Genomic DNA, 12,785 nt, shown 5'->3' on the forward strand with positions numbered 1-12,785 from the left:
AGATGTGCTTCTTGTTACCAGTCACCAGTGGTCTTTTTCAGATCTGTTTTCTGTGACTTAGTGGTTTATCCTTAGCTCTCGTTTTAATACTTTCAAAACTCAGAAATCATTCAGCTGTTTAAAAGTTCCAAAACAAGCAAATGTGTTACTGGAATCTTACCCTTAACTTTGCTGGAGAGAATATACTAAGGCTTCTTCTCCAGCCAAAATAATAAAAGAGCTTTTAAGTGGCTAAAATTCTTGGTTGATTGCACATACATATCAATGTCAGACAACTATAAATAGAGAGATTTGGAGGAGAAATAGGGAGAGTATAACTGCAATAAAATAAAATGGAATGTTTTGAAGGCAGTCAGAAAACAGTACATGTTTTTATAAAATTAAGATTTGTCTCCCTTTAATCCACAATCCCCTTTATGTAGAAAGAGCCCACATGGATCATGCACTTCCAGTATGAGGGAATAAAAGGACTTTCTTTTCTTTGTTAATATATATATTATTCTCAAACAGGTAATTAAGATTTCTTCTTTCTGTTATTCTTTTGAATTTGGATATCTGTTAGATCTTATGATACTCTTCTCCATTACTGCTTTGTTTTCCTAGAATAAGAAAAAATCTTTCAAAGCAAGAAATTGTGCCCATGATCACTGATATAAATGAAGTCAGCAGAGAATTGCCTGAGTGTTACCTAGGGCAGGGTTAGCCCCAAAATAAACTGGGTCATTTTTACAGCTATTCAAGGAAACTTAAGGATTCATTTCTCAAGAAATTCTTACTCTCTTAGGCAGGTTAACATGTCCACTAGCTTCAATACCTAGGTTAATATATATTTTTAAAAGCATTGTTACTTAATTTTGAACAGTGACCTACTTTTTTATATTAACACCTATCTTATATTGACCCACCTAAACTGAATTCAAATTAGTTCTTGAAAATTAGTTCAATTTATTTTAGACCTGTTACCACCGTACAAGAGAATTTAACAGTTGCTTCAGTTTAGTAATTGTGCTATAGACAAGCAAATTAGTTGGCAAAGGAGAAAACCATCACTTGTGTAACAGTCTTTTAATGTAGTTCTTTTGAATTCTGATCTCACTCCTTAGATGAGAGAGGCTGGAATGTTGATGATGGTTGCAAGGACCATTTGGAGGAAGAATCAATAATATAATTAACATCTCTGCATCTTAGTTCTCTTTAAATTGCATTGGTTTGAATTGGCTAGAGGCTACAGCTTGGCTCTAAAGATCCAGCACTTAATACTGGAATACCAGAAAGTAGCATTTTAATAATATTTTTAGTAATGATTTTATTACTTAGTGTTTCTGAAATAAATTAAGGCAAGACTTACAAGGACGTAAAAATAGCATGGTTCTCGGCAACCAATAGAATGGGAAAAAATTTTTGCAATCTACCCATCTGACAAAGGGCTAATATCCAGAATCTACAAAGAACTGAAACAGATTTACAAGAAAAAACAAACCCATCCAAAAGTGGGTGAAGGATATGAAGAGACACTTTTCAAAAGAAGACATATATGAAGCCAACAAACATATGAAACAATGTTCATCATCACTGGTCATTAGAGAAATGCAAATCAAAACCACAATAAGATACCATCTCATGCCAGTTAGAATGGCTATCATTAAAAAATCTAGAGACAACAGATGCTGGAGAGGATGTGGAGAAATAGGATCACTTTTACACTGTTGGTAGGAGTGTAAATTAGTTCAACCATTGTAGAAGACAGTGTGGTGATTCCTCAAGGACCTAGACATAGAAATTCCATTTGACCCAGCAATCCCATTACTGGGAATATACCCAAAGGACTATATATTGTTCTACTATAAAGACACATGCACATGCATGTTCATCGTGGCACTGTTTACAATAGCACAGACATGGGACCAACCCAAATGCCCATCAATGATAGACTGGACAAGGAAAATGTGGCATATATACACCATGGAATACTATGCAGCCATAAAAAACGATGAGTTTGTGTCCTTTGTAGGGACATGGATAAACCTGGAAACCATCATTCTCAGCACACTGACACAAGAACACAAAATCAAACATCGCATGTTCTCACTCATAGGCAGGTGTTGAACAATGAGAACACTTGGACACAAAGAAGGGAGCATCACACTGGGGTCTGTTGTGGGGGCTATGGGAGAGACAGTGGGAGGGAGGGTAGGGAAGGGATAACGTGGTGAGAAATGTTAGGTATAGGTGATGGGGGGATGGTGGCAACAAACCACATTGCCATGAATGTACCTATGAAACAATCCTGCATGATCTGCACATGTACTCCAGAATCTAAAGTGCAATAAAAAAATAGCATGGTTCTAAACAAGCCATGTTCATAATTTTAAAATCTTACCTCAAGTTCAGCTTTTATCATTTTCCTTAAAATATTTAAAAAGTAATCTAAGGGTGGGACTCAGTTTATTAAATGCCTTTGAATTCGTTCTAATGATAAATTCTGTAACTCTGTAATTCTAATCACCTGTTCTCCAGAAATGCTGCTATGCTATGTCTGACTTGTCAGATATTCTTGTTACTGTAAATATAGGTTTAGGGATTCAATGACTTTATCAAGAATTGTTTCATAAAGTGGTTATCTGGTTGGACAGGAATGATGTCTTATTCCTATGAGAGAGGAATGTGTTTGATCATTCAATTAAGGTAGGAACTGTATTCTGTATATATTACCTGGTGTATAAAAGCACTCAATTAAAATATGTTAGACCAGTGATCAGAAAATGGGGAGGCAGAGATGAGGAGCATGCACAGAAAGCTCCCAGCAGAGGGAATGCTTCCCAGGGGAGCCTTGAGGGTAAGACCTGGCTCTTCAAATGACACATGCAAAGCCCCGTGTTAGACAGAAATGATTATACCAATGTGTTCTTCGAGGTACAAATTTAAGAAAAATAAATGGCCAAATCCCTAAAGTAAACTACTGCAGAATTTAATGTATTCATTTCATGAGTTCCTTGCCATTAGCTGTCCACTGTATCCACTCAGAGCACGGATTAGCAGCATTTTAATTTGAAAAAGTTTTTTCTTATTTTTTTCATAACTGATAGTGTCCAAAATTAAACATATGATAACAGTGAAAAATGTGAGTATAACACTAAATTCCAAATAGATAAAATTTTATGATAAATTACAGTTTATTTAATCAAAGCAGTTCCAGTTACCTTTCCCCCAGCATAATGCTTGAAATGACATGCTCACAAGCAAACAGGAATGACTAAATTACTGTTTCCAACTTCTAATGATTTTCTAACACATTGGCTTGCAATAAAAGTCTCCTGAATAACTAAAAAATCCAGATTTTCAGATTTTGTGAAATTTCAAAAGCAATAAATAAAACTAAGTAAGGTCAGATGAGAGAACAGATGTGAAATAAATGGAGTACACATACTTCAAGTCATAAATGCATTTAGCTTCCCAATAAGGCTTAAGGGAAAAATATCCAAAGTGAAAAAATCTCAAAGATCAACTTTATCTAGCTCAAAAGTTGTCACCAACATCATTTATATTAGAAAGTCAGTCACTTTTCTAAATGCTGTTTTGCTGATACAAAAATATTTCTTGGAATTTAGCTGCAAGAAGATTGACCACAAGGAAATTTAGGATTTGCAGTTCTGAAGAAATACCACATTACTCTAGGAACTCAAACTCATACAGTGTTGGTTCAGGCTGAACATGGTAGCTAGCATACAGTTAAGGCTTAATAGCAATTTAATGGTTAAATGAATGAATAAATAGACAGCAGGATGAATAAACAATGCCATGAGAAACATATAAGGAGAGCTGTAAATATTGAAAGAGAGAAAGAGAGAATGAGCACAATCTGTTTAAAGACTTACTTATTCCACGCTTGTCTAAGGTTTTTAGAGCTGTACAGGGTAAAGCGTTCTGAAATAAAAAAGAAAAATGATAAACAATCTTTGTATCAAATGTATATATTGCAAGTATGTTGAAAAAAACTCAACTTTTAAAAAAGACAGTGTGCTATTCAGTCAGTTAGGCAGCATAGTAAGGTCTTCACTTTTATACTGAGCAGTTATAAAGAGTAAAACAGGAAGATTACAACATATTAAACAGTGAAGCATTGTTTTCTTTTGTCTAAGATGGTTTATTTCATAATTTTGTTTCCTAGTAACTATTTCTTAGAATAACTTTTAATTGAGCTGAAAAAAGAAATGCAAAAATGTGGCACATATACACCATGGAATATTATGCAGCCATTAAAAATGAGGAGTTCGCGTCCTTTGTAGGGACATGGATGAACCTGGAAACCATCATTCTCAGCAAACTGACAGAAGAACACAAAACCAAACACCACATGTTCTCACTCATAGGAGGGTGTTGAACAAGGAGAACACATGGACACAGGGAGGGGAGCACTATACACGGGGGTCTGTTGCGGGAGAGTGGGGGGGACAGCGGGGTGGGGAGTTGGGGAGGGATAGCATGGGGAGAAATGCCAGATATGGGTGAGGGGGAGGGAGGCAGCAAATCACACTGCCATGAATGCACCTATGCAACAACTTTGCATGTTTTTCACATGTACCCCAAAACCTAAAATGCAATAAAAAAAAAAAAAAAAAAGAAATGCAAATTCCAAACCTCCAACCTGTAAGTAGATTTATAGAAATATATCAACACATTACGTCAAGTGAGGCTTGCTGCTTTTTCCTATGATGATTTCTCTGACCAAATACAGTAATGTTGGGTCTCCTTTCCTATGTTGGATGGTATTTATACATGCTCAAAACCAAACTACCAGGGTCTTATACTGTATATTTACATTTATCAGTGAACAATCTTTAGATTTGTTTTAGCTTAAAAAGGAACATGTTTGTTTTACCAAGTTAAACAATAAAGTGATATAGAATAGACACTATAATCTCTTCACCTGCTCATTCTTTCACTCCTGACTAAATAGCATTTGTTAATGATTTGATATGTCTGTTTTCATGTATTTTTTGTTTATTTCATAAACAAAAAATACTTCAATTACACCCATCCTTATGTACAAACATATATACCATTAATTTTTTGAATGGATTGTATAATAAACATTACTCTTGAAATCTTTTTGGCATTTAATAATATATACTGGATAGTCCTTCAAATAAAAAAAAATATGTAACTCTTTTTTTTGTTGAGACAGAGTCTTGCTCTGTTGCCCAGGTTGGAGTGCAGTGGTGCAATCTTGGCTCACTGCAACCTCCGTCTCCTGGGTTCAAGCGATTCTCCTGCCTCAGTCTCCTGAGTAGCTGGGATTACAGGCGCACGCCATCATGTCCAGCTAATTTTTTTATTTTTAGTAGTGATGGGGTGTCACCACGTTGGCCAGGCTGGTCTTGAACTCCTGACTTCAGGTGATCCACCTCTCGGCTTCCTAAAGTGCTGGGATTACAGGCGTGAGCCACCGTGCCCAGTCTGTAATAATTGTTTTTAAATTGTATAATGCTCCATAGAATAGAAGTAACATAATTTATCTGACTGTTCTCTCACTGATGAACCTTTAAGTAGTTTCCAATTTCCTTCACCTTACAAACAGTACTTCAACAAATATCCTGCACAGGTCTCTCTGTATACAGACGCTTTCCCTTCTATTGGACAGATTCCCCAATATAGAATTGCTTAAACAGCACGCACATTTTACATTCTAATAATTGCCAACAGACTACTTTTCATTTTCCTACCAGTGATGAAAAAGAATGTCACTTTCTCCATATGCCTTCTAGCATTGGTTGTTAACAGTTTTTACATTTTGCCAAAGCTACACTTCATAAAACATTCTTGGGCTTCTTTTCATATGCTTTCTGGCCATTTACATTTCTTCTACTGTTTCAAATTTCACTTTTTATAGCTGGTACCAATTTTAATATTGGGTTCTTGATTTTTTATCAATCAGTTTATAGAAGTTTTTTGTATATGATCAAGTCGTCTCGTGTGTGTGTGTGTGTCTATGTTTGTGTATGAAAGTGAAATATGTGTATACTTTTTTCCACATATAAATTGAAATTTTTATTTACTAAATTATTCTTTTTTTTCTTTTTTATTATACTTTATGTTCCAGGATACATGTGCAGGATGTGCAGGTTTGTTACATAGGTATATGTGTGCCATGGTGGTTTGCTGCGCCTATCTACCCATCATCTAGTTTTTAAGTCCCACATGCATTAGCTATTTGTCCTGATGTTCTCCCTGCCCTCATCCTCCGACTCCTCAACAAGCCCCCGTGTGTGATGCTCTCTTCCCTATGTCCATGTGTTCACATTGTTAAATTCTCAATGTGATGAGGAATTTAACAAGTGAAAACATGCTTGGTTTTCTGTTTCTGTGTTAGTTTGCTGAGAATGATGGCTTACAGCTTCGACCATGTCCCTACAAAGGACATAATCTAATTTCTTTTTATGGCTACATAGTATTCTGTGGTTAATATATATCATATGTTCTTTATCCAGTCTATCACTGATGAGCATTTGGGTTGGTCCCATGTCTGTGTTATTGTAAATAGTGCTGCAATAAATATACATGAGCACGTGTCTTTAGAGTAGAATGATTTATATTCCTTTGGGTATATACCCCGTAATGGGATTGCTGGGTCAAATTGTATTTCTGGTTCTAGATCCTTAAGGAATCACCATACTGTCTTCCAAAATGGTTGAACTAATTCATATTCCCACCAACAGTGTAAAAGCGTTCCTATTTCTTCACAGCCTCATCAGCATCTATTGTTTCTTGACTTTTTAATAATCATCATTCTGACCGGCATGAGATGGTCTCATTGTGGTTTTGATTTGCAATTCTCTAATGATCAGTGATGTTGAGCTTCTCTTCATTCGTTTGTTGGACGTATCAATGTCTTCTTTTGAGAAATGTGTGTTCATATCCTTTGCCTATTCTTTGATTTTTTTTTCTTGTAAATTTGTTTAAGTTTCTTGTAGATTCTGTATATTAGCCCTTTGTCAGGTGGGTAGATTGCAAACATTTTCTCTCATTCTGTAGGTTGCCTGGTCACTCTGATGATAGTTTCTTTTGCTGTGCATAAGCTCTTTAGTTTAATTAGATCCCATTTGTCAATTTTAGCTTTTGTTGCAATTGCTTTTGGCATTTTTGTCATTAAATATTTGCCCCTGCCTATGTCCTGAATGGTATTGCCTAGATTTTCTTCCAGGGTTTTTATAGTTTTGGGCTTTACATTTAGGTCTTTAACTCATTTTGAGTTATTTTTTGTATAAGGTGTAAGAAAGGGTTCCAGTTTCAGTTTTCTGCACATGGCTAGCCAGTTTTCCCAGCACCATTTATTAAATAGGGAATCCTTTTCCCATAGCTTGTTTTTGTCAGGTTTGTTGAAGATCAGATGGTTATAGATGTGTGGCATTAGTTCTGAGGTCTCTGTTCTGTTCCATTGTTCTATATATCTGTTTTGATACCAGTAACATGCTTTTTTTTTTTTTTTTTTTTTTTAGGTTACTAGAACCTTGTAGGATAGTTTGAAGTCTGGGAGTGTGATGCCTCCAGTTTTGTTCTTTTTGCTTAAGATTGTCTTGGCTATACAGGCTTTTTGGTCTGATATGACATTTAAAGTATTTTTTTTCTAATTCTGTGAAAACTGTCAATGACAGTTTGATGGGGATAGCATTGAATCTAAAAATTACTTTGGACAGTATGGCCATTTCCATGTTATTGATTCATCCTATCCCTGAGCATGGAATGTTTTTCCATTTGTTTGTGTCCTCTCTTATTTCCTTGAACAGTGCTTTGTAGTTCTCCCTGAAGAGGACCTTCAGAGCCCTTGTTAGGTGTATTCCTAGGTATTTTATTTTCTTTATGGCAATTGTGATTGGGAGTTCATCCATCATTTGGCTCTCTGTTTGCCTATTGTTGGTGTGTAGGAATGTTTGTGATTTCCGTGCACTGATTATTTATGCTGAGACTTTGCTGAAATTCCTTATCAGCTTAAGAAGATTTTGGGCTGATAACAATGGGGTTTTCTAAATATAGAATCACGTCATCTGCTGAGACAACTTAATCTTCTCTCTTCCTATTTGAATACCCTTTATTACTTTCTCTTGCCTGATTGCCTTGACCAGAACTTCCTATACTATGTTGAACAGGAGTGGTGAAGGAGGGCATCCTTGCCTTGTGACGGTTTTCAAAGGGAATGCTTCCAGCTTTTGCCCATTCAGTATGATGTTGGCTATGGGTTTCTTATAAATAGCTCTTATTATTTTGAGGAACGTTCCATCAATACCTAGTTTACTGAGAGTTTTTAACCTGAAGGACTGTTGAATTTTATCGAAGGCCTTTTCTGCAACTATTGAGATAATCATGTGCTTTTTATCATTGGTTCTGTTTATGTGATGGATTACATTTATTTATTTGCGTATGTTGAACCAGCCATGTATCCCGGGGATGAAGCATACTTGGCCGTGGGGGATAAGCTTTTCCATGTGCTGCTGGATTTGGCTTGTCAGTATTTTATTGAGGATTTTCACATCAATGATGTTCATCAGGGATACTGGCCTGAAGTTTTCTTTTTTGTGTGTGTCTCTACCTGGTTTTGGTATCAGGATGATGCCGGCCTCATAAAATGAGTTAGGGGGAAGTCCCTCCTTTTCAATTGTTTGGGATAGTTTCAGAAGGAATAGTGCCAGCTCCTCTTTGTATGTCTGGTAAAATTTGGCTGTAAATCCATCTGGTCCTGGGCTTATTTTTTGGTTGGTAGACTATTAATTACTGCCTCAATTTCAGAACTTGTTATTGGTCTATTCAGGGCTTTGACTTCTTCCTGGTTTAATCTTAGGTGTATATGTCCAGAAATTTATCCTTTTCTTCTAGATTTTCTAGTTTATTTGTGTAGAGGTGTTTACAGTATTCTTTGATGGTAGTTTGTATTTCTCTGGGGTCGGTGGTGATATCCCATTTATCATTTTTTATTGTGTCTATTGATTCTTCTCTTTTCTTCTTTATTATCTAGCTAGTGGTCTATTTTGTTAATTTTCCAAAAAAATATCTTTTGGATTCATTCATTTTTTGAAGGGTTTTTCGTGTCTCTATCTCCTTGAGTTCTGCTCTGATATTAGTTATTTCTTGTCTTCTGTTAGCTTTTTAACTTGTTTGCTCTTGCTTCTCTAGTTCTTTTAATTGCAATGTTAGGGTGTCAATTTGAGATCTTTCTAGCTTTCTGATGTGAGCATTTAGTGTTATAAGTTTCTCTCTTAACACTGTTTTAGTTATATCCCAGAGATTCTGGTACATTGTCTCTTTGATCTCACTGGTTTCAAAAAGCTTCTTGATTTCTGCCTTAATTTTATTATTTACTCAGGAGTCATTCAAGAGCAGGTTAATTTCCATGTAGTTGTGTGGTTTTGAGTGAGTTTCTTAATCCTGAGTTCTAATTTGATGGCACTGTGGTTTGAGAGACTGTTTGTTATAATTTCAGCTCTTTTGCATTTCCTGAGGAGTGATTTACTTCCAATAATGTGGTTGATTTATGAATAAGTGCCATATGGGACTGAGAAGAATGTATATTCTGTGGATTTGGGGTGGAGAGTTCTGTAGATGTCTATTGAACTTGTCTGGTCCACTTGATCCAGAGCTGAGTTCAAGTCCTGAATATCCTTCTTAATTTTATGTCATGTTGATCTAATATTGAGAGTGGGGTGTTAAACTCTCCCACTATCATTTTGTGGGAGTCTAAAACTCTTTGTAGGTCTCTAGGAACTTGTTTTATGAATCTGGGTGCTCCTGTATTGGGTACATATATATTTAGGATAGTTAGTTGTTCTTTTTGAATTGTACCATTTACCATTATGTAATGACTTCTCATCTTCTGTCCAGTTTTGCTCCCTTGCTGAAGAGGTGTTGTGATCATTTGGAGGAGTAAAGGCACTCTGGCCTTTTGGGTTTTCAGTGTTTTTTCACTGATTCTTTCTCATCTTCATGAGTTTGTCTAGTGTCTATCTTTGAGGCTGCTGACCTTGGATGAGGTTTATGTGGGGATTTTTTTTGTTGATGCTCTTGTTGCTTTCTGTTTGTTTGTTTGTCTTTTTTGATCTTGTTGGTTTAAAGTCTGTTTTGTCAGAGACTAGGACTGCAGCTGCTTTTTTTTTTCTTTCCATTTGCCTGGTAAAATTTCCTCCATCCCTTTATTTTGACCCTACATGTGCCTTTGCACATGAGATGGGTATCCTGAATACAGCACACCAATGGGTTTTGACTCTATCCAATTTGCCAGTCTGCCATTTAATTGGAGCATGTAGCCCATTTACATTTAAGGTTAACATTGTTATGTATGGATTTGATCCAGTCATTATGATGCTATCTTGTTATTTTGCACACTAGTTGATGCAGTTTCTTCATAGTGCCATTAGTCTTTATGTTTTTGTGTGTTTTTGCAGTGGCTAGTACCAGTTTTTCCTTTCCTGATTTAGTGCTCCCTTCAGGAGCTCTTGCAAGGCAGGCCTGGTGATGACGAAATCCCTCAGCATTTGCTTGTCTGTAAATAATTTTATTTCTCATTTGTTTATGAAGCTTAGTTTGACAGGACATGAAATTCTGGGTTGAAAATTATTTTCTTTAAGAATGTTCAATATTGGCCCCCCACTCTCTTCTGGCTTGCAGGGTTTCTGCTGAGAGATCCACTGTTAGTCTGATGGGCTTCCCTTTGTCGGTGACCTGGCCTTTCTCTCTGGATGCCCTTAACATTTTTTCCTTCATTTTGATCTTGGAGAATCTAATGATTATGTGTCTTGGGGTTGATCTTCTCATGGAGTATCTTTATGTGTTCTCTCTATTTCTGAATTTGAATGTTGGCCTGTCTTTCTAGGTTGGGGAAGTTCTCCTGGATAATATCCTGAAGTGTGTTTTCCAGCTTCGTTCCATTCTCCCTGTCTCTTTCAGGTACTCCAATCAATTGTAGGTTTAGTCTTTTTACATAGTTCCATATTTCTTGCAAGTTTTGTTCATTTATTTTCATTCTTTTTTCTCTAATTTTGTCTGTCTGCCTTATTTCAGCAAGATGGTCTTCAAACTCTGATATTCTTTATTCTGCTTGATCGATTTGGCTATTGATACTTGTGTATGCTTCAGAAGGTATCCTGCTGTGTTTTTCATCTCCATCAGGTCATTTATGTTCCTGTCTAAACTGGTTATTCTAGTTAGCAGCCCTGTAAGGTTTTTTTCAAGGTTCTTAGCTTTTTTGCATTGAGTCAGAACATGCTCCTGTAGCTCAGTGGAGTTTGTTGTTACCCACCTTCTGAAGCCTACTTCTGATAATTTATCCACCGCATTTTCTGTCCAGTTCTGCGCCCTTGCTAGAGAGCTGTTGCTATCATTTGGAGGAGTAGAGGCACTCTGGCCTTTTGGATTTTCAGTGTTTTTTCACTGATTCTTTCTCATCTTCATGAGTTTGTCTAGTGTCTATCTTTGAGGCTGCTGACCCTTGGAGGAGGTTTGTGTGGGGATTTTTTTGTTGATGCTCTTGTTGCTTTCTGTTTGTTTTTCTTTCAATGGTCAGGTCCCTCTTCTGTATGGCTGCTGCGGTTTGCTGGACATTTACTTCAGGCCTTATTCATCTGGTTCGCTCCCATGCCTCGAGATCACTTGAGGAGGCTAGAGAACAGCAAAGATGAGTGCCTGCTCCTTCCTCTGGAGTCTCTGACCTCAAGGGGCATCTACCTGATGCCAATAGAAACACTCCTGTATAGGGTGTCTGACAACCTGTTAGAGGGTCTCACCCAGTTTGGTGGCATGGGGAGCAGGACCCATTTAATGAAGCACTTCGGTTGTCCCTTAGTAGAGGGGGTGTGCTGAGCTGGAGGGAAACCCACTTATCTGGGCTGCCTGGATTCCTCAGAACTAGCAGGAGAAAAGACTAAGTCTGCTGGTCCACAGAGACTATGGCCACCCCTCCCCACTGGGGCTCAGGAACAGGGAGATCAGAGTTCTGCCCCTGAGCCCCTGGCTGGAGTTGGAGTTCCTGCAGGGAAGCCCCACTCCATGAGAAAAGATGAGTCAGGGTCAGGTCTGAAACGGTACTCCCACAGCTGGTGTGTGGGCTGTGGGAAATACCTCTTGGGACCAAGCCGTCTAGTCTCCCCGGCTCCAGCAGGGAAAAAGTGTGGCCTGGAGCTACAGAGATGGCTGTGTTTAGGCACCTAGCAGTCCCAGTGTCGGCTGCTGCCCCTCCCGCAAGGAGCTCAGAGGGCTAGACAGCAGGCAGGTGCAGCTGTGGTGATGGCTGCCCCCCTACAGGGAACTCGGCAGGCTTAAGCAGATTCTAGCTGAGTGGCTGCTGAGAATCTGAGCAGCTCCATGGTTGGGACCCTAGGCCCCGGTGGCATGGACTCACGAGTGGGATCTTACAATCCGTAGGTTGCACAGTTCCATGGAAAAAGCACAGCTTCCCAGGCTGAGTGGCATGCTCACTCACTGCCTCCCTTGGCTGGGGGGCGATGGTCCCCTGCCCTGTGTGGCTCTCAGGTGGGTCAGCACACCACACTGCTCTTCCTTCCTCTCCGTGGATTATGCCAGCCACCTAGTCAGTCCTAATGACAGAACTTGGATACCTCAGTTGCTGGTGCAGGATTCACAAGCTGTTTTAGTTCTTTTCAATGGGAGCCTCAGTTTGCCACTGCTTCTGGTCCACCATCTTGGCCCTGCCCCAAATTATTCTTTTTCTTTTGGCTTTCTTGTCTTGCTTAAAGAAAAAGACCCTGAACTTGATTTTATACAAACACTAACTTCATTTTTCT

General features: G+C 38.1%; 1 protein-coding gene across 6 annotated transcripts in view; it reads right to left on the reverse strand.

Moving 5' to 3' along the window:
• The window catches only part of CDK14 (cyclin dependent kinase 14), a 763,966-nt gene that overhangs the window by 125,756 nt on the left and 625,425 nt on the right, over positions 1–12,785 (reverse strand). For all 6 annotated transcript variants that reach the window (XM_064380407.1, XM_012450847.3, XM_064380410.1 and 3 more), the window contains one exon: positions 3,876–3,924. In XM_064380407.1, the coding sequence (XP_064236477.1) occupies positions 3,876–3,924 (49 nt within the window). The remainder of the gene's footprint in view (positions 1–3,875; positions 3,925–12,785) is intronic.

This window comes from Aotus nancymaae, unplaced genomic scaffold (genome assembly GCF_030222135.1).
Source record: "Aotus nancymaae isolate 86718 unplaced genomic scaffold, 86718_ANA_hifiasm-v0.15.2.pri h1tg000025l, whole genome shotgun sequence".
NCBI lineage: Eukaryota > Metazoa > Chordata > Mammalia > Primates > Aotidae > Aotus > Aotus nancymaae.